Here is a 23,503-nt window from a genome sequence, read left to right as displayed (position 1 = left end):
GTCATTGCATCACAACTTTATATAGCAAGTGTAAGTTGGTCAAGTCTTTCAAGCTTCATATGCCAAACTGCGAAAGCTTATTAGACGTCCAAATTATAAATTTGTTGATATAAAAATGCAAATGTCTTTCACTAATACAATATGATCGTCTTATAAAATATACAAAATAATTTTTAGAACTTTGCAGGAGTCCTTCGAGATGCATCCCTAATAAGGATAGTTCATTACATATGCAAATAAGCAATTAACTTAGATGCCATTCCTTAGCAAGTTTTACCGCTGAGATATTCTTGTATGATCAATATTTGTAGCAAATATCTCATCAAATTTTGGCAGTCGTCGTCTATTTCTATTCCTTTTTTCTACAATTATTGATATGCAATTAAGCATAAGATATGCAAGTCGACCCTCCAAACTAATTACTTCTTGCCATTAGCAAACTGAGATAGCTTTGTACCAAATTTGATTCTGATCTGATGAGTCGTTCTTGAGATATCGCGCAAGCAGACAGACAGACACATAGGCAAGCAGACAGACATCGATGCGACATTAGCTCATGAACACGTTAGCTAAAAATGTCTGTTATCAGATTACCCCAATGGCCTTGCGTCGGTTAATACCCCATAGATCACAGAATATCGACTGAAATGTTAAACACTATGCAAATGCTTGAAAATTAGCCCAGTAACCGAGGTCATTCCCAATGTCATCTTTTGTCAGTATGCAAATTAATAACGGTCACCTTGAAACGTTAAGTCTGTTAGTTGTTATGGACTTCACACGTCATATGCTAGTGAAACTTTCAGAGTGAAAGCAACCTCAAAACGATTGATTAGGATACGTTTTTCTCTGGTGTACAATTGCAGATAACTACCACGCCCATAAGCAAATAAGGTAAGTTATGTTTCAATATTATTCTTACTACAATTTCAGCCCGTTCGTACCGTGATCATGTATCTGATTCCGTGCAATGCAATGCGCATGCGTTAATATTCTAAATGTACATCAGGCTTTACTCTATTGATCTCTTTCAAGACAACGTAGACAGTTTTTGTTCAAACGTTAATTTGAAATGTGTACAACAGTGTTATTTAGGAAACAAACATTGATTAGAATTCAAGTTTTGATTATTGACTTCATTACACCTCTCTTTTAACAACTTGATAAAACAACACTAGCAACCCATAGCTTTAACAATGCGTCACTCAACCCGTATGGAAACAGCAGCATCGGTCCCCGAGACGCATTCTAATTCTTACTCATTTCAAACTATATCAAAACTCGGGTACCGTAGACAATTATACGGAATGTTAAGATTTTCACTGACGAAACTTTAATTACTCGTTTGCACCATTAAAAATAATGATCCCTTTTCAAACGCATTTTTCCATGTCAACTCCACGGACTATTTTGACCTTCCTATCAATAGTTTTCAATTTTATAAACTGCCTGTCAGTCTTATACGTATCACACAATTAAAATTACAACAATGGGAAACGGAGAGAGAGAGACAGAGACAGACATACAGACAGACAGACAGACAGAGACAGTAAGACAGAGACAGAGAACGAGAGTGATTGGACAAAATATTTGCAGTGAACGTTTATTTCAAAATCAATAGGAGACTTATTTATGGTCAATGTCATAGCAATGGCTCACAGTGTATTACTACTACTGAGATGTTTGTGATCGTTGGCATTTTGATTGTCCTTGACCTATCAAGGCCCAAGGACGTGTCCAACGCATAAAACCCTATAATACTTGCAGTACTAGGCGTGGATGTAGATTTTTGCCTGTATTTTAGCTATTCAGTGCATATAATGAAAAAAGTAATGAATTCATTGCTTGTTTTCAGCTGTCCTGTATTCATGCGGACACATGTCAATCCACGTGTACAATGACATACATTATTCCATAATGAAGGTAACACAGTCGGTGTGAATTTATCATTGCCTGTTGATGCAGTGTCACTGATTATAAAAGACGATTCACCTGTGCCCCAATTATTGAAGTCTTAAATTGTTTAAGGCAGCTACATACAAAATAGACTCTCTCACATTTTTTTTAATTTTTCTCGCTTGAAGAACTCCTAAACCCCTATAAAGTATATATTTCCTGAAAGCCCTTATATAGGGAAATCCGACCGTGTACAGTACACGTCAATTATTTGCATAATAATCACGTGACAAGCGTTTTGCTGAACCTTCCAAAAATCGGGTTTCCCTCCCTTTAGCAAACACTCTGCAAGATTTCCGTTTGAAATTTGTGCATTGACAAGCCTTGGTAATATCCTTAAAATCTTTGTCTGGGATTTCCTTTATATGCCTTTCTTTTTTTGTTATGCACTACTGAAGTTGTTAGACAAAGGTGTTTTTCAAGGAATTGTAATAAGTTGAATGGAGACTCGGAGAAAAAATCGCATAAACGCATTTGAAGGATATGGCTTAGGCTTATCAATGCAGTTTTCTAAAATGTTTTCGCAGACGCTTATCCGTGGGCAGTTTTTCATTCCTCTAATTTCGGCCTGCAAGAATGAGCTGTCAGGTGAAATTTTATGTGTTCAGCTTGAGGGTTAAATTTATTCTTATCCTCAATTGGAAACTCGAGAAAGAGCCCAGGGGGGGGCAGCAGGAGAGTAGGGCTGTTGTTTTAGGGAGTTTTTCAAAACTGTAGATCCTTAAACGAGAAATTCCATATTCCCTTCGATTCATTAAATTTCATTGCCATACCATCAGCAGTTTTTGCAATGTTGGCGAAACGAACATACATCCGCACAGACGAGTAAACAAGACGAACATACGTTACAAGTCCCGTGTCTCGGGTGCTAAAATAAGATGGCGACCTTTAGTTTGCAAAAAAACGATCATTATAATGCCAATAAGCAAGTTAATGTGCGCAGTAGATCATACGTACTGACTAAAAAGACAAAAGTTTGTTTTTGTTAAGAAAGTAAAATGTACACAAGGGCACCTTTTCAATGTCACCTTTTGTCAGCAGTTGTGGATTTCAGCCAACTTGAATAAAAGCGAGTGTAATCTCCAGTGGAATCAATGTCAGACAGTTGGTAAAGGCGCGTTTTCTTCCAGTCTATCTTACAGCTAGTAGAGATCAGAATCACGTCCTTTAACATCATCACTCGTTGTAATCCATTCGGTATTTGAATTTAGTGTTCTGTAGAGCGTTATGTAATAGGTTAAACTTTTGATCGAGGTCGAACTTAATTTTGTCGTTGACACCGGTACGACTTGTCATCCAAATAAATGGGTCTTGAGATTCATCTTTCAAAATATGCGATTAACTGTATATACTTGAGCCTCATTGTGTAACAACTCTTCCAAAGTGCTTTGCTTCCATTAATACTTATCAAAGAATGGTCACTGTTTTGAACCACAGGTTTAACCTTGCCAACTGTATACAATCCTTTTGTTATCCGTATTCTCACGGAAGGTCGACAAACTTTTTTCCATTATGTCGATCGTCAGTTTGCAAAGTATGTATCACACAATTAAAGTAACAATGACGAACAATGGAGAAAGAGGAGGGAAAGGGGTGATTAGTAAAAATCTTTGTGCTGAACGTTGATTTCAAAATGGTCAAACTCACTGCATAAACTGACAGGATATTGGTATTGTTAAGCTTTTTGTGATCATTTGCCGTTGTGGCCGACCTTGAAAAAAAGCCCAATTTGCCCTCAATTTTGCCCTATTTGATGAAGCATCGTATTTTTAAGCAACTGATTAAGCAGTGATATATTTATCAAATTATTATAATCTTTTGTTCATTTTGTGTTGCACTACGTATAATACGTAGAACATACATACCTTGGCACTTATTTTGTGAAACATGTAAGAAATACTTTGCTGATGTAGTAGAGCAATATAATAGTCTAAAAGATGCTTATTACCATATTTTGGAATGGTTTGCGAATTTGCGTGCAATGAAAATACAGCAAGGTAAAGGGCGCCCCTTCTATAGTGTTGACAGATTTCTAAACGCACAATCCTTTTTGCTGATGCTTGCTTCTCCGTATGTTCTCTTTGGATTATTTCAAGTGACCTTGGAATGATTGCAAGGATATGTCTCGCTTTCTGTGTATGGCTGAACAGACAATCAGATTCACGTTTCTATTTGCGCTTCATCAGAGTGCGAATCAGAAGAATAAATTTTAGCAAATGTTGATGAAAAAGGCTGTAATAAAACCATATGAAGACTAGATGCACATCAATTAGGCTATTATAAAATAAAAACCGCACCAATAAGCTATGCATCCAGACACACCATCTCCGGCTGATCGTCATCCACTTCGCGTCGCGCAATATGCGTTTTCGTGCACACTTCAAATTATTTCGATAATAACTTCATACTGCAACTATTAGTCACAATTATTGAAACCCTAGATATGTAACTCACGATCATTGCATTACTTCAACTATAAGAAACTATTGAGGATTTTTTCGACAGGAGTTCTCAGATTAATGTAATTAACACATTTGAACTAATTTGGGAGAATTGACTCTTTTCATTGTTCAAATTTATCAAAAGTGTTAGGTGTCCTGTGGCTCACAGTTAACTTAACCAGTGGTTCGAGATTGGACTATTGATTTTGTCAGTGTTTCTTGTTGTTGATTTTGTTTTATTTGTTTGTTTCTTGGACCTGGTGATTTACTTGCCTTGAAAGATAACGATTGCTGGAATTGATTTGACGTCATTTTGCAATAATAAAGATTATCCATAAAAACAAGTGTATTGCAAAAAGGGAAAAGCAGATGAGTTTACATTTGCAGGTGAAACTAACCAGTACACTATCCAATTATCCCAAATTTGTTCCAAGTGTGTTAATTATCTGAGAAATGAACTTCGTAAAATGCAGACATACGGTGTACTTTAAAACACTAAAACGTGTTTCATATTCTTAAGCATATATACTGCAAGTTTCTAAACAAATACGTTTAAATACATATTAAAAGTATATAATGGTGCCATTAACTGAGATTGCTTTATTGCAAAATTACAACCAACCAACAGAATTCTACAAGCAATAAAATAAAGATTTCATTTAAAATAAAACAATGCATTACTAACTCAACTAAATATGGGAGAGGGCCCCTTTGGTCATGCAGGGAACTTGAAGTGAAGGGTAGTGGATGACCAACAGCGTAAGAAAACGGCCCAGAGTGTGGATCTATCATGAGATACAGAAAGTGAGGGAACAAAGCAGAATCCCCAGGAAAGGAGTTAGGATGGAATCCAAGATCAATACGAAGGAAGAATGACTTCCGTTGCATCAGCAAAACCAAAGCAGTCTACTCATGTACATGCTGAGTTGACAGGCTAAATACTATGTATCATAACATATGCTTTGGAGAGTAGAACAAAAAAAACTTTAGTTGACAATGAAACCAAAGGTAGTGAAAAATAATCAAACTTCTCTGCTACTTCGTTAAAACGCAAACAAAGCTACATCGCTATTATCCAAGACATGTAAAAAGTAAACATCCATCTGATTGTTGTTAAGAGTTTTTGATATTTTGCCATTCCTCATTTTTCAAAGATGTTGGTTCAAAATGATTACAGTAAGCGCTGACTTTAAAGGTATACAGTCACCTGTAATCTAAATATGCATATATGGTCAAAGGGGCGTTCCTTGGTATTCAAAATCCCCATGTGAGGGCGCTGTTTTTAAAAAGCGGCCACCCGCTTAAAATCTGAGATTGGTTAGATTTTCTCTTTCCATGGTAACTGTGACAAAATTCGAACAGGTGACAGTATACCTTTAAATACTACCGCGTCGATGTGATGAAGCAAAAGATAACGCATTTTTTTTTAGTTTTTCCGCAAACGATTATTTTTTTTCATTTATTGTTGCATGAAGGATGAACACATAAAACATTAGTACTTTATTTTCGAAACGGATGATAACGATTTTGAATTTGAACTTTGTGTGCTGTGAACGAATGTGTAAAGCTGACCATTTTATTAAAATTGAAACAAAGGAAACAAATGGCAATACCAATTATATAACCAGTGCAACGACTCAGTCGTTAATGCAAGATGCATATACGGTAATTCTGAACTAAAGCGCAAGATGTTCATTTTGACTTGACATCGCACATTGCTCTCTGTCTCAAGCTCACGGTGGTCAGTTCACCCAAAAATGTTACGTGTGTGCGTGCGTGCACGTGTGTGTGTCTGTGTGCGTGTGTGAAAAGTTGTCAGTTATCAGTAAGAAATTTTATTATCACAATAAGTAACCTATGATTGTTGACTTCAGAAAGTAAATGAATACGATGTTTTGCAGAAATATGGGAAAAAGGGATGGCGATTGCTTTGAAGGAGGCCTTTTTTTCTTTTTTGACAAACAAGTTTGTAAACACTTTGACGGCTATGCAAAGCAAAATATCCATCCATTTTTTCAGTCAACGTGTTGACTATTTACGTTTTCAACATGAGATAACAACGATGAAGAAAGAAATTAGGTTTGGTAGCTGTACAAAGTGTGCTACCACAAATATTAAATGAAGTGTTTTCCGTCTATTTCAGGAACAGGCAGTCACAAAATGTCTTTACTTGTGTCCCTGATCGAGTCTGCACTCTGTAGTCCCCATTGCGTTGTAATGATATTTGCTGCCTGCGTCATACTTACCATGATATGGGGACTCCGTATACCACGTGGTTGGCCAGACGGACCAGTTGGGTTTCCGTTCATCGGAAGTGCGTTCGGTAAATTGCTTTTAAATTTACTTCTTGTACATTTATTTAATATTTTGACCGTTGAACAGCGGGACGACATCTTTTTTGAAAACAAATCATTTCTGCAATACTTTAAACAGAAAAGTGCACTTCTACTGAAACACCTATTATTATTTGTTAAGTTAATTGACTTTACACTAAGAAAAACATTTATTAATTGTAAAGACAGAAGATACTCCGTATCAATTTTATGATCTCTCTGCGACTTGAAAGGAGACTTTTCCCTCACGTGGAAAGATTAGTCAATAAAAGTCATAAATGTTTTGTTCTCTTCAACGTCAGATTTTTGAATTTTATCTCACACAGAGCTTGTCCACCTTCCGCACCGTACACTGACAAAATATGCAAAGAAATATGGACCAATATATTCGCTAAAGATTGGAACTCGGAGAACAGTTGTACTGAATACTATGGACATGGCCAAGGAAGCGTTCGTAGACAAGGCAAATGACTTTGCCGGAAGAGTGCAGACACAATCCTGTAAGTAGAATTCAATTAGTATTCGATTTTATTTATTTTTTATTGTTTTTGTTTTTGCTTTAGGTTTTTTATTCTTTTGAGAACGCTTCGATGCTCTGTTTTACCAAAGAGATGTTACAGACATTGAACATATATTGATTAAAGTAGAATGCGCCTCGGGGCTAGATATTCAGACTCTCAAACTTTTACAATAATTATTCTTTTCTGATCTACCACTAGTGGATGTTCATTTTAGAGCTCTTGGTATGAGAAAACTTTTCACTGGCTTAATTCAATGATCAATTCACATGCCTTCAAAAGTTTGCTCATATTTGTTTGGCTACTTTTCCATTGGTCATTTAATGTCGAAATCAATGATCATAAATTCGTGCAAAACTGCAAACAAAACGTAGTAACACGTACATTATTATCCTGAAACTCTCTCTTTCATTTCGTATGACTTTCCCCAACAGTTACCATGGACATTTACGTTATCTGATAAGATCTTTAAGGTAGAATGCGCGTCGAGGACACATATTCGGACTCTCAAACTTTTTACCATTCTTTTCTGACCTACCACTTGTGTCAGTTCATTTTAAAGGTCTTGGTGTAAGAAAAATGTTCACCGGCTTAAGTTTTCGAAAATCGAAAATTTTATTTTTCTCTATAGAGTTAAGACAGGGATGGGGCCATTTTGAATTTTAAATAGCGGTAAATCTTGGGTTATTTGTTCTGTAGTGCCAAAATTTGCGCTGTGACCCGCAATTTTTATTCTTGACTTTGAAAAAGAATGGTTGAAAGATTCCTGGTGGAAAGTTTGAGCAAAAGTTTAAAGTCTTTCACTTTAGAGGCGCATACTACCTAAAGGTTAAACATGACGACTTTCAGGAAACATTTTGAGTGTCATGATGATTTACGCTATAGAAAGCATGGAAAGTTCCTTTACTGTGGTTCACAGTTTTCTGTAAATATGATTCGTTTGACTGCAGATCATTTTTGAGCCTTATTATTTTTTCTGCCCTTCCTCTTCATTCAATTCTCAAAAAATCGCCACAACCTTCGAAATGGACAGTCGATTTGATAAGCGAAGGCGGGAAGGACATATTCTTCAGTGATTTCACCAAGCTCTGGCAGTTCCGTCGAAAAGTGGGTGTCAGCACGATAAGGTAATAACCTTTATCAGAATGTTCATTTATTGGACAGGTTTTCTGTGCATAATTAGCATTTTGAATCGATTGTCAGGTATGGTACCTTCGACTGCTCGTCATTCAAATGTAAAGGACACACCATAAGAGCATCATCAAAGTTTGCTAGTAGTGATGGTCTTTGACAAAAGTAGGGCTCGGTCTACATTTTTGCTTTTCTTTCATTGAACAAACAGTGTTTTCGTTCATATAATGTTACATCAGTCGTAGCATGTCTTTTCTAAGTGATTATTTCGGACCAAAACAAGTAAAAACAGTATACGTATCTGGCGACCAGACTGCAATTAATCACGAGCAACTTTAATCTACATAATGCCATGATAGTCTCGCAACAAGTTTTAGCAAACAGCTCTGTGTAAGTGATGGCTTTTCGCTTCAGTTTTTTTTCATTGACATATACGACCATGTGCACTGTGAGCATATTTTGTTTTATGCTCAAAGTGCGCATAGTAAACGAATTAACCCAGGCTCATGTTTATCAAATGGCAACTGTTTTGTTTCGCTAACTGTGAAGGAAGTTTGGTGTCATTTATATAACTACAGACATAATAAAAAATCGCCAGCAAATATCCACCGGTACCAATCTTGCATAACATTGTCAATATCAATATGTTGGAGCCCGTACAATGTAAGACGTGGTGCGATACCACTTCATCTTGTTTAATTTAATCGATTCTAGCACATTACACTTGACAAAGACAGGGCATTAATGAAACCGTTAAGTAACATCTCTGTATTTCATGCGACGGAATATGGAACGGTTAATCGCCAAAATGGAAAATATACTTCGATGCGTTCATAATTCTTAAGAAGACGAATGGTGAAAACTGTAATCGTAATATTAAAAAGGTCAAATTTTTCATGTTTTTCCAGGAAATATGCCAGTGGGCTTGACTTAGAGCGTCTGTTCCAGGAAGAAGCAATTCCAAGACTTTTTGGGGCAATAGAAGGAAAAAATGAAAATCCATTTCAAACCAGACCATTGATTATGCTAATGATCGTAAACATCATAGGTTCCATGTGTTTTGGGACACAGTAAGTAACGTTCCAAACTATGGTAATGTACATGCATTCGCACCTTCCTAGATAGATTTCACTTAACTGGCTGAAATTCAGTTCGCATAATTGATAGAGCTTTAATCAACTGATATCACATCATCTCTGTACAGGTATGAGCTAGATGACCCAGAATTCCTGGAGCTCGTCAGGATTACCGATAACATGGTAAAGACGTTCGGAAATGGACTTATAGGAGACGCTTTCCCTATTTTCCGTCCCCTTCCAACACCGACTTTGCTCAGGGCAAGGAAAAACTTAATTGAATGGTTTGATATTGTCCAAACTCACGTCGATGAACATGTAGACAAACTTTACTGCAGTAAGTAATGTGGAATTTGCAAAACATTAAGGTAACATCATTATTAACTATTCTGTGTAAATGTATGCGCGTGAGCGAGTGAATGAGTGAGTGAGTGAGTGAGTGAGTGAATGAGTGGAAGTGTATGTATGTATGTATGTATGTATGTATGTATGTATGTATGTATGTATGTATGTATTGTTATGTAGGTCATTTCCCCCACACTCATCATGACCTGAGTTCAATTAGTCTAGAACATTCTCAAGGTCACTGCCCTTGATGACCTCACAACCTTGAATTCAATTAGTCATGTTTGGAATGTTCTGGAAAGTTGATTAGTTGTGTAAGGGAGATAATTTTAGAACAGTAATTAGCATGTCAATAAAAGTTCTAGATTGTTCTTATATGCCTTTATAAAAGGGACGTGCTCAGCTTCCAGTCAGACTTTTGGGATCGTGTCTCTTGTGTGTTACTAAACTCCAGCAGTAGTCATTCTCAAGACTTTTCAAGACCTTCACTGCCAACGCTGGATTTGTACTGTGGACTTTGTGCAGCTTCAAGCCTGCAAGGACTGTTCATTCATCCAACTGACTGTTACAACTCTGAGACTGGAGCTTTGCCGTCCCAGCTGAGATAAGTAGTCTGTACACTTTTAAAGCTTGTACTCTATCCCTGACTTAGCAATTAGTTTTATTTTCGTAATAAATTTTGTTTAAACGTTAACTGCTGAGTTCACCCTTTTGTTCGTTTTCTCTGCACGTAACAAATTGGGGGCTTGTCCGGGATACGAATATTTTGAGCCGTTTGACAACATTTTGCCTACCTTTTCAAAACTACTTTACACTGTGAACTCAGCGAAATTCAATCATGGCGGAATTCAAGCCAGACGAATTTATGGATGACCTTGATCAGGACACATTTAATTCCCTCAGAAAAGACAACCTCATAGCACTGGCAAATTTCCTTAAAGTAGATGTCAAAAGATCTATGCGCAAGCGGGAAATACAGTTCAAGATTGCAAAACATTTAGTTAATTCTGGCCATTTGAGGAGTCTGTCTTAAAAGATTATGAGCCTGAGTCCTCCTTCGAACTCAAAAAATTAGAATTAGAAATACAGGCAGATTTGGAGCTTAAGAAATTGGAATTAGAAAAGGAAAAATTACAAATGAAAGAAAAGAAAGGCAGGAAAGATTAGAAATGGAAGAAAGACAGAGAGAAAAAGAATTGCGATTAGAAGAACAGCGATTACAGGTAGAAATAAAACGTTTAGAGCTTGGACAGTCAGGAAAATTCTTCCCTTCAGACAAGTTTGACATCACTAAGCATTTCAGGTTAGTTCCCCCTTTCCAAGAAAAGGATGTTGATAAATATTTCCTTCATTTTGAGAAAATTGCTCAGAGTCTGGATTGGCCTAAGGAGTCCTGGTCTATGCTTTTGCAGAGTGCTTTGGTGGGTAAAGCCAGAGAAATTTACATTCAGTTGTCAGTAGAGCAGGCTTCAAATTATGATTCTGTGAAGGAATTAATTCTCAAGGGCTATGAATTGGTGCCTGAAGCTTACCGTCAGAAATTTAGGGATTGTGAGAAGGCGAAAGATCAAACTTATGTTGATAGTGAATTTGCTCGAACAAAAGAACAACTGTTTGACCGTTGGTGCTCTTCTGAAAAGGTCAGTCAGAATTATGACAAATTACGACAACTTGTTTTGATTGAGGAATTTAAAAGGTGCATCCGGAGTGACATCAAGACGTTTATCAATGAACAAAAGGCAGATAAATTGGAGGTTGCTGCACGTTTGGCCGATGATTATTCATTGACCCACAAATCTTCATTTCTCAGCAAACCATCCCAGTCCTTTTCATACAGAAACAATGCAGGTAAATTTAACTCCTCCTTTTCATCCAAGAATTTCTCAAAGGAGAGTAGGAAATCAAATGACAGCAGTTCACACAGTTCAAGTAACACTCCCACATCATCAGATCCCAAGTCTCAATCTCCTTCTGACAAACAGTTTGTACACTTCTTGTAATTATTGTAAGAAAGACGGCCATTTAATGTCAGATTGTTTCACATTGAAAAGAAAACGTAAAGGTCAAAGTGGTCAAAGTGGATCTAAGCCCACCGGCTTTATTTCTTCATCAACTCAATTAGAGTCTAATAATGTGTGCAACACATTTTATGAGGTTAAATCCCTCTTATCCCCAATTAATGAGGTCAAGGTCAATTCTTCTCAAGATAGCATTATGGGTATTTTCGAACCATTTATTCATAATGGTTTTATATCACTTTCTAGTGATTTCTCTTCCGCTACCCCTGTCAAAATTTTAAGAGATACCGGGGTTCCCAGTCTCTTTTGTTGGCAGATACCCTGCCGTTTTCTGAAAAGTCATTTTCAGGTTCTAAAGTTCTTATTAAGGGGGTAGATTGTAATGACTACATTCCTGTTCCTCTCCATAATGTCTATTTGTCTTCGGACTTTGTTTCTGGACCTGTGGCTTTAGGTATTAGGCCTTTTTTGCCTTTTGAAGGGATTCACCTTCTTCTCGGAAACGACCTTGCTGGGGACAAGGTCATTACTAATCCACTTGTGACTGATAATCCTACTTTAGATCAGGATCCAGAGCCAATTGAACAAGAAATACCCGATTATTTCCTTCATGTGCCATTACTCGAGCCATGTCAAAGAAAACTTCTGAGAATCAAAATACTCTCAAATATAATGTCACAGATGTTGACTTAAATGACACCTTTCTCAGTCAGGTGTTTGACAAGGATCATTCCGTTATCCCTCGTGGATTTGAAACTTCCAATAAAACTTCTGCTGACCAAAGTCACACATTTTCTAGATCAAATCTCATTGCAGAACAACACAAAGACCCAGATATTTTGTCTTTGTTTGACAGGGTAGATGATGAAGGTAAGACTTCAGATAGCTCTGTTTCCTATTATACAAAATCTGGTATTCTCATGCGTAAATGGAGACCTCCAGACGTTTTGGTTGATGACGATTGGGCTATAAAACATCAAATTGTGGTTCCAAAGCCCTACCGTGCTGAAATATTGCGCCTGGCCCATGAAACCCCCTGGGCTGGTCACTTAGGAGTCAGGAAAACTTATCATAAAATTCTCAGTCACTTTTATTGGCCTAATCTCAGGCAGGATGTAGCACATTTCTGTAAAACTTGTCACACATGTCAAATGGTAGGAAAGCCAAATCAGACCATTCCAAAGGCCCCTTTACAGCCAATTCCTGCATTTCAAGAACCATTTAGTAGGATACTAATAGACTGTGTTGGGCCCCTACCAAAACAAGATCAGGAAATGAGTACATGTTGACAATTATGTGTACATCAACTCGGTTCCCAGAAGCCATACCACTGAGAAATATAAAGACAAAGACTATAGTGAGAGCTTTAGTCAAATTTTTCACTTTATTTGGCCTCCCTAAATGTGTCCAGTCCGATCAAGGCTCCAACTTTATGTCTGGTATTTTTCAACAAGTAATGGATCAGCTAGGCATTAAACAGTACAGGTCATCCGCCTATCATCCAGAAAGTCAGGGTGCTCTTGAGCGATTTCATCAAACTTTGAAAAACATGGTTAGGACCTACTGTTTTGACACAGAGAAGCAGTGGGATGAAGGAATTCATTTTCTGCTCTTCGCTGTCAGAGAGTCAATTCAAGAGTCTCTTGGTTTTAGCCCATTTGAGCTTGTATTTGGACATACAGTCCGTGGCCCACTTAAGCTCGTTAAAGAGAAATTCCTATCAGACGATGATGATTGTCTGAATATTTTGCAATATGTGTCAGATTTTCGTACAAAACTCTCTAAAGCATGTGAATTAGCCAGAGAAAATCTTGAGTCATCTCAGCAGTCAATGAAAACCAAATATGATAAAAGCACCTCAAAACGGAAGTTTGAACCAGGTCAAAAAGTTCTTGTTCTACTTCCAATTCCTGGCAAACCACTCCATGCTCGTTACTTTGGGCCATACCTAATTGATAAGAAATTGAGTGATTTAAATTACATCATAATAACACCTGACAGGCGAAAACAAAAACAGCTATGTCACATAAATATGCTTAAGCCATATTTGGATAGGGATAATCCTACTATAACTCAGCCTGTCAGTGCAGTCAGTTCAAACCATTATGAAGATAGTGATACTGAAACTGACTTGAGTGAAAATACTCTAAACTCAAAGCTGGGCTCGGTCAAGCTTCAGAACTCAGAAATCCTGGAGAAGCTGGAGTCTACAAAGTTGGCACACCTTCAGCCAGAACACAACAACAGGTGAAAGAACTGCTCCATGAATATAAACACCTGTTTCAAGATGTTCCAACGAGGACAAACGTCATCTATCACGACGTTGATGTTGGGGACAGTAAGCCTGTAAAACAACATCCATACAGACTGAATCCAACAAAAGCGAAATATCTCCAGGAAGAAGTCAAATACCTGCTGGACAATGACTTTATTGAACCCAGTAAAAGTAACTGGAGTTCGCCGTGCATACTTGTTCCCAAATCAGACCACAGTTATCGTATGTGCACGGACTTTAGGAAGGTCAACGCTTTAACAAAGACAGACACTTTCCCAATCCCGAGGATTGATGACTGCATCGACCGAGTGGGAAAAGCCAAGTATGTGACAAAATTTGACCTACTGAAGGGATTTTGGCAAGTCCCTCTGACGGATCGTGCTCGTGAAATATCCGCCTTTGTTACACCAGACGGATTGTTCCAGTACAAGGTGATGCCATTCGGAATGAAGAACTCTCCGGCAACGTTCCAACGGATGATCAACGACGTCATATCCGGGCTAGACGGGTGTGCAGCTTACGTTGACGACGTCATACTGTATAGTGACACCTGGGAGGAACACATTAAGCTCATGCGGAAGTTCTTTGAGAGACTGAGTAAAGCAATGTTGACTGTCAACCTTGCCAAATCTGAGTTTGGTTGGGCGAGGGTGACTTACCTCGGACATACTGTAGGACAGGGTGAGGTAAAACCTGTTGATGCCAAAATCAGTGCCATTTCAAGTTTTCCCATACCAAACTGCCAACGACAACTGATGCGCTTTCTCGGTATGGCTGGTTACTACAGAAAATTCTGTCCAAATTTCTCTACAATTACTGAGCCTTTGACTAACTTACTTAAAAAGAAAGTAAAGTTTGTTTGGTCAGAGCAATGCCAACAGGCATTTGATACACTTAAAGCCATGCTGCAAAGTGCTCCAGTGTTGTCTGCACCAGATTTCACTTTGCCATTCAAATTAGCTGTAGATGCTAGTGATACGGCTTCTGGTGCTGTTTTATTGCAAGAGGATAGTCATGGGATAGATCATCCTGTTTGCTATTTTTCACGCAAATTTAACAAATCCCAGAGAAACTACTCTACAATTGAAAAAGAGTGTTTATCTTTGATATTAGCTTTACAGCATTTTGAAGTTTATGTTACTTCTTCAAATCAGCCAATAGTGGTTTATATTGATCACAACCCTCTTGTATTTCTACAGAAATTTAAAGGCAAAAATCAGAGATTGCTTAGATGGAGTTTAATGTTACAGGAGTTTAATCTTGACATTAGACATATCAAAGGCAGAGACAATTTAATTGCAGACTGTCTCTCTCGTATTTAGAGTTTATTGTTGTTCACTTTCAAGAAATTTTACTTTAGAGTAAAACAAAATTTGAGTACTTAAATCCTTTTCAAGATTACATTTGTAAAAGAAAGATTTTTCTTTGAAAAATTTTCTTTTTTTGAAGAGGGGGTGTGTTATGTAGGTCATTTCCCCCACACTCATCATGACCTGAGTTCAATTAGTCTAGAACATTCTCAAGGTCACTGCCCTTGATGACCTAACAACCTTGAATTCAATTAGTCATGTTTGGAATGTTCTGGAAAGTTGATTAGTTGTGTAAGGGAGATAATTTTAGAACAGTAATTAGCATGTCAATAAAAGTTCTAGATTGTTCTTATATGCCTTTATAAAGGGACGTGCTCAGCTTCCAGTCAGACTTTTGGGATCGTGTCTCTTGTGTGTTACTAAACTCCAGCAGTAGTCATTCTCAAGACTTTTCAAGACCTTCACTGCCAACGCTGGATTTGTACTGTGGACTTTGTGCAGCTTCAAGCCTGCAAGGACTGTTCATTCATCCAACTGACTGTTACAACTCTGAGACTGGAGCTTTGCCGTCCCAGCTGAGATAAGTAGTCTGTACACTTTTAAAGCTTGTACTCTATCCCTGACTTAGCAATTAGTTTTATTTTCGTAATAAATTTTGTTTAAACGTTAACTGCTGAGTTCACCCTTTTGTTCGTTTTCTCTGCACGTAACAAAATTGGTACGTGTGTGATGTAAGTATCTATGTGTATGGATGGATGGACGGACGGATGGATGGATAGATGATTTGAAATATTTAAAGGAGCCGTCGAAGCATTTGTAACATGAAAAGGATTTTTCTATTGAACCAATTTTAATATTCTTGCTTGAATTTCAGATAAAGTGCACTCACGGGATCTCATTGGCGAACTTTTAAAAGCAAAGGAAGAGATGGAAGGAGAATCAAACACATCGGAAAGGAAGTACTCTCTAGATAGCACCACGTTACGCCAAATAACATCGAATCTTTTTGGAGGTATAATCAGAGTGCGTCATCAATATCCATGTAGAGCCAAGCGGTGGTAGTAGTAGTAGTAGTAGTAGTAGTAGTAGTAGTAGTAGTAGTAGTAGTAGTAGTAGTAGTAGTAGTAGAAGATGGCAGTGCATTGCGAGAATTTTAATTGGAATGCGTTTGTATTTATCAAAGGATTACACGCTACGCTCATGCAGGGTGTATTCACAAGGGGATGGAAACTTACAACGTTTTGTCGATTTCATAAAAAATATAATAAGTTAATAACAGTGAGTAAGAAAAACTCGAATACACGGATTTAGGAATGATAATTTTAAATGGCGTGTGTTCTGCGATCAACCTGGTTTGATGTATACCTCTGTACTTGGTATGTCTGCAAAGAACGCCACAAACTACATGTATTCTATCACTTATGTCCGAGTAACGACCAACGATATTTTTCACAGTTAAAGTTGACCCTAAGCACTCTAATGACAAACATTTCACCTGCGTTGGAAATGTTTGCTTTCTATGTCACTTTCCACTCGAAATAATGTAATTTCATTAATATTTCACCCAAAAAAGATTTTATGGTTACCTGGCGAAGACATCTCAGTCAAAACGCTCGGCTAAATGCCCCGCCTGTAACCAAGGGAAATTGATACAATTTTGTTCCGACAACGGGCCCGCCACAGGCCGAAGCACTCGCATATGCTCACTCGCAATCATATGTCGCACACAAACGTACAAAACAAAGCAATGAATACGGACATTCAAACTTTCAATACAAGGACACTGTTCGGAAAAATCCTAGCCGCTTTGTTTTCACAGAATTACCACTGACAATGGCAGCAAAGAGGATTCCTGAATGAATTAGGGTACTTATTGTCTATTGAGAATATTTCTCCAGTCTATATAAATATGTTTAGCGGAAATCTGAGATGGACTATTGTAGATAGTGAGTCGTTTAAAATCAGAATTGCCCGGGGTACAATAAACGCGGACTCAGTTTATACTATTCTGAGTATTACGAGTAGAGGGTCATCGCAAAACCGAAAAAATATTTAAAATCACTAGGACCATTGTCTGAACCTAGTTCTGGTCCTAAGATTTCGAGAGCTGTAAACTGATATTTCTACTCATAACATTAGAGTATGTCACATTTTCATTAACTTCGTTTGTCATCCACAGCTGGCCTTGACACTACGATTGTCACCTTAGACTGGTGTTTTGCATTTATGATTATGTACCCTGACGTACAAGAGAAAGCGCGGCAGGAAATATTCAGTGTGATTGGCCAAGACCGACTGCCCGCTTTATCAGATAGGAAGAAACTTCCATACTGCATTGCTGTCATCAATGAAACCCTGAGGATCAGACCCACTGTAACTGTATTACCGAGAAGTACTACCTGTGACACCTCAGTAGGTAGGTAGTAGTTTTAGATTAATATCGACCGGCTACGGTAATGGCCAGTCTCTTTCACTGATGTCCTGAATGATGGTTTCCGTCTAATTTTGTTTGAGTAATTTTTTTTTTCGATGGACAGTTTCATACAAATGTAAGACTGTGGCTGTGAAGGGCACGGCCATTGTGTAGGAGACATGAAGGCTAATGAGAGTACCCAGAAGAGATGTTTACGATAGTTGGATGGCCGACAAATAACATCTGGTGATGATGAGTCTTTGAAGTTGCAATTATGTACTGGCCCTGCGTCACAAAAAACTAATTTATATAGATATCAACAATATTATATTTATTCTTTATGTTGACGATTGCCTATGCTGGTACGTGCACACTGACTGTACACTTCATTTCCGAATTGCCCTTCACGACTCGAAAAGGTGCTGTTAAAACCATCGGGAAATTCATGATTCCATAACTGAGACAAAAGTGTATGCTGTATTTCAGGTGGATATCAACTCAAAAGAGGTACGTGGGTTTGGGGAAACGTGTGGAATATACACATGGACCCAACAGCATGGTCAGAACCGGAGCAATTCCGTCCAGGTAATTTACAAAGTGATGCTAATTACACGGAATAAAATAGGTCACATCATATTCAGTCAACTATCATCAACTGTCATTATAATAATGCTTTCCATACCCAGCGAGAGTAAAAAGCTTGGGGAAACTGGTGAAATCCCGTAACCTTGAAAAGTCAACCACGAATTTTTCATATTATTTTTCTTCTTGTTCTGCCAGCAACTGATAGTAGCGTAATAGTCAGCAATGGGAACAAAGCTATGGCTTGTTTAGGAGATAATGAACTATGGCTTGTTTAGGAGATAATGAAAACCATTTTCAGGCCAATTCAAAAGAAAAATTGTATGCTCATCAAGCATGATAAAATTTGCGACAATTGTTGTGGAATTGTTTCAGAACGAAAAACACTTGACAAGGAAATTTCACGAAAGGGAAGAATCTGCCAGGATTGGTATGATGTATATCATGGCGGCTTCAAGTCAGTTGAACTTTGTTAACATCTAACTTTGTACCATTACGGTGTTTCTCATCTTCACCGTGACGGCATTTGAAGTTGTAGCATTGACTCATCCTAACTTGGTCCCCCGTTGAAAGTAAATGGCAAGAAACAGGCATGATTCTCTTTTGTGTCTTGAATTACCGTTATCGTTACCCCCAGGTAGTGTTTCGAGATCATATCGAACCAAAACAATATTTTATGAAAAGTTTTCGCAGCTCTATCCCAAATTAACCTCATATTATTATACATCTACCATCGAGAACAGTATGGAATTTTGCGTGCGCTGAAAAAAGCAATACAGAAGCCCGTTCCATAACATGTACCGTTTCCAGGCGCCCCGCCCCCCTGCGACTGTATCTGCACGTTCACTGTTGAACTGTTTCAAGGGACCTACTAGACGAGTGCTAGAAGATGTCACGCCCTCTGTACGTGTAGTGCAGTGCACAGGCTATCCAGAAGCGCGTCCATACTTAACGCTATAAATAGGGAGAAAAATTGTTGACATACTGGGACAATTTGGTGCCAAAGTCACGAATACAAAATGCTCAATAATAAGGTTATCACGAAAATACCGGGGCTAATGTGCAACATCTAAGCAGCTGTTGTCCAAATGGGTAGCTGAATCTTACCTTTATAATTAAAACAATACAAATAAACTCCCTAAGTCGCTGTGAATAGTGACAATTGACCAATCAGAGATAACCTTATTAGCACGGTGCACATCAGCAGACATACCGCGAAGGATGCACTCAGACATTGGTGCCGCGAATCGCCCGACGCGAACGCTGCGCCAATGTCCTCGTGCATCCTCATATAATAATGTTGTACTCCTAGGCATGTATTGCAAGGTATGGAACGGCGTTCAAACTCAAAGGCGATTTAACGCACCATGCGATTCAAGCGGTGACTTTAAATTTATTAATCACTTGATCAATCAGTTTCGTGACCATGTGTGAGGAATCACTTTCCAGGATATCATTTGCACACAAAAACAAAGTGTAAGATATTCAAAGACAGGAAAGAGATTTCCCAGCCAGTTTCTGGAACTAAAGGATGTACAAACAACAGATTTTGACACACCTGAAAACACTTTGCTCTATTCTCCTTCTCGTAGTAATCAGTGTTGTCTAAGGGCATCTTCATTATCATGGATAAATAAATTACCAATACCCCGTTGTAGAGCTGAATTGTACTATAGGTCTAACATTCTTAAGTCGTCCTATGCATTTAAAGGGACAAAGTTGGCCATTTTTCATAAGTTTTGTTTGATGCAAGATACTTCTTATATTGTTTGACATGTTGAAAGATACCAGTTTTAGATAAATTAAATGAAACCATCGCGAAAATGAATTAATGGTCGCGAAAATGAATCGATAGTTTCATGTATCGTGTCTAAAACCGGGGTCAAATATATGCATGTTCACGCATTCATTCAGTATCTTTCAACATGTCAAACAAAATAAGTAGTATCTCCTATCAAACAAAATTCATGAAAAATGGCCGACTTTGTCCCTTTAAATTACTATTTGAGTTTTTCCTCGATAAAATCATGCTGTTGATCAGCCAGAGTTCACAGCCTTCTGCGCTCCAGCAGTCGAACTGAAATAAAAAGGTCGGTGCTTTCACTTAAGTCTTTCTCGCTTCAGAACGTTTCCTGGATGAAGACGGAGAGTTGATCCCAAAGCCGAATAACTTCATTCCCTTTGGCATAGGACGCCGCGTGTGCTTAGGAGAAACCCTGGCAATGAACGAAATGTTGTTATTCTTCGTCTCCTTGATGCAGCGGTACACTTTCCATGCGCCTTCGGACGGCGCCAAACCAAGCATGGACGAAGTTTGTCAGGCCCTAATAGCGCGATGCCAACCCTATGAAATGATAGCCAAGAGACGTCGCCCTCTCCCGACAGATGAATCAAAGGTCAACCAATGAGAGTAAGAGCTGAAACGATAAGTTCTATTCCATCCTTTGCATCACACAATGCCTTACAAACTTTTAAATAAATTTCTAATTTTATAATGTAATACTATTATTTGCATTTTAGTTCTGAAAGCTCCTTTCAAATAAACTAAATCTTAATCTCATGATTCCTGCCCTGGCCATACAATGATATGGGCTTTGTGGGGAGTGAATACTTAATTGAGATTAAGTCTATTTATTTTCAATGTTTGTTTCACTTGCCTATTGGATAGCTAGTAGGAATTCGAAGATAGTAAAGGTTACAATGAGCAATTTGTACGGTTTAATAACTACAGGATAATTTCGCGTCCAAAGGGGTTTACTGATAGGATGAGAAGATCTGTTCCGTGACTGTCCTAGCTTGGCAAATTTTGATTATATAAAATTCTTCTGGGTTCAATTTTACTTTAAGATGGCAAAGTTTACAAGGAAATGTGCTGTCTTGGACTTAGGATATCTGAACTATGTGTGATGTGACTTAAATTTCTGAGAAATGTTACCTTGATCAGAAGTATTAAATTGAATAAAGAGTAGGGTAATACTGACTTAGTATTTGTAGAATTGACATTTTCGCCTTTTTGTGTTAAGAGGAGAAACCATAACTGGAGCAATCGACTAGACCATAGTCACTTTAGTTTACATTTACTGCCCTGTGCAGTCTATAGTTTCGTCTTTATTCTTATTTCTTCAGTTTACGGTAGAATGGTTCTACTAATGCTAATTCGTTAATTAGCGTCGTCGAATCTGCAAAACAAGTAAATTACATCACCTATCTATATTACATCTTTTTGTACGTGTTAGTGCGTTGTGGACATTGACAAGGATTACAACTATGATTATTGACTTGATGAACTTTCGTGTGATGACGTAAGGACTACTAAATTAATGCACATGCTATTCTGAGATGGGTGTTGGGAAATTAAAGTCAGGATCTACAGTTGTGTTAAAAGTATGTTAAACATCGTTTTTCTTAAAAAGGGAAATGGCCAAACAAGTGTAGTAACGCTTTTGTTACGGCAAAATTAATTATATTTCAAATCCAAATCACAGTGTTCAATTTCTTGAGAAGTGATGTCTGCTGGCACTTACCTTCATTTGTCGTTGTCAATTTTATCTAAAAATGTTCATATTCATGGTTATTTGCCATCTCGCATGTGAATACAACCTTAATTTTATAGTGAACTATTAAACAGGTGATGTAACACTTACTGGGATGTATTGCCCAACTGCAATTTGTAAGCTTTATGATTTTTTGTTGCTTTAAAGATGTCAAACATACTTTGATACTAGTGATCATAAACTTGGTTTTAAGACCAGTCATTCCTCAGACGTGTTTTGTATTACATACACACACATACATATATATAGATACATATATACATTCATAGATACATAGATACATAGATACATACATAGATACATACATAGATACATACATACATACATACATACATACATACATACATACATACGCCACCTACCTACAGTAAGCTGTCTTTGATATATACATATACCAAATGTGAGCCTGCGAGGGCAAATATGCACTGCGTCTTCATTGCTGGACATCTCGTCAACGATAATTTGAATCACCCTTGAAGCAAACTGTACACTATGATGCCATACTTCCAATAAAGATATCATGTCATTAAACTTTATGTATCATGAAATGTCTACAATTGGTGTTGATGCTTTCACAAATACGCATATTTAGTTTAATATGGGCCTCGAAAGTGAAAGACTTATACTTTTGCTCAAACTTTCTTCGATGAATCTTTCAACCATTCTCGTTTAAAATCAACAATAAAAATCGGGGGTCACTATGCAAATTTTTTTACCAGAGAAACAAATTACCCAAGATTTACCAATATTTGTTCAAAATTGCCGCCATCCCTGTCCCTGTGTTAAGGCAATCCTATGGAGAGAAAATAAAATTTTCGATTTTCGAAAAACTAAGCCTCACTACATCGTTTCCCTATAACAATTGGAAAACAAACTTATCTGTTGAAACACTAATAAGTTGGTGTATTGCAATAGTTTTTTAAAGGAAAAACAGTTGATGTAATATCTGAAAATAAAATGGCTGGTTGACGGTTTGGCGAAATAAGCTGAATCTATTTCTAATGGCAAAAATAAAATGATATATAGTTAAACTATACCCCTATCCGTTGTTGAAGCCAACACTGCCACCATGGGAGACTTGTGCTGACGTCCTTCCAAACGTTGTTAAATTCTATGGCTGGGTTTCAATGCCCGGGATGCTTTCCAACATTTTATGAAGCGATAGCAGCTCCGAGAACACTTTTTTTTTTACTATTGGAAATCAAATTTTAAAAAAATGTGCCACGAATGTGACTTGTATAATGGCTTGAACTCAAGATCTGAAACTAATTTCCATCATTCAGAATTTCAGCGGCAAACACTTCCCTGGCAGATGCAAAATATTTGTCAGATTGCAAACTGATTAAATTTTCAGGTGGCAAGAACATTGAAATATTTAGGAAGCGATGAAAGAAGCGCCCTCTGCGGTGTATTTGTATAAATCTATACACGTTGTGATTTTGAAAGGCCTTTACCATCACGTAATGATACTATCATCTTTTCATCTAAATCTGCATCATTTCATTCACGCAAACTGAGAGTGACAGTTTAAGATTTTATCTGTTACATTTA

The 23,503-nt window shown here is 37.6% G+C and overlaps 1 protein-coding gene across 1 annotated transcript; it reads left to right on the top strand.

The window, feature by feature from the left end:
• The first annotated feature begins 785 nt into the window (after nt 1-785).
• Nucleotides 786-22,047, top strand: LOC139147311 (steroid 17-alpha-hydroxylase/17,20 lyase-like). The gene is made up of 10 exons (XM_070718360.1): nt 786-894; nt 6,541-6,720; nt 7,057-7,230; nt 8,282-8,375; nt 9,288-9,449; nt 9,584-9,792; nt 16,278-16,415; nt 17,583-17,819; nt 18,303-18,401; nt 20,523-22,047. The coding sequence occupies exons 2-10, from the start codon at nt 6,558-6,560 to the stop codon at nt 20,804-20,806; spliced, it is 1,560 nt and encodes a 519-aa protein (XP_070574461.1). The 5' UTR covers nt 786-894; nt 6,541-6,557; the 3' UTR covers nt 20,807-22,047.
• Nucleotides 22,048-23,503: the final 1,456 nt, after the last annotated feature.

Source organism: Ptychodera flava, chromosome 13 (assembly GCF_041260155.1).
Source record: "Ptychodera flava strain L36383 chromosome 13, AS_Pfla_20210202, whole genome shotgun sequence".
Classification (NCBI taxonomy): domain Eukaryota; kingdom Metazoa; phylum Hemichordata; class Enteropneusta; family Ptychoderidae; genus Ptychodera; species Ptychodera flava.
Note: the sequence above shows the minus strand (reverse complement) of the source record. Positions and strands in the feature narration are given on the sequence as shown.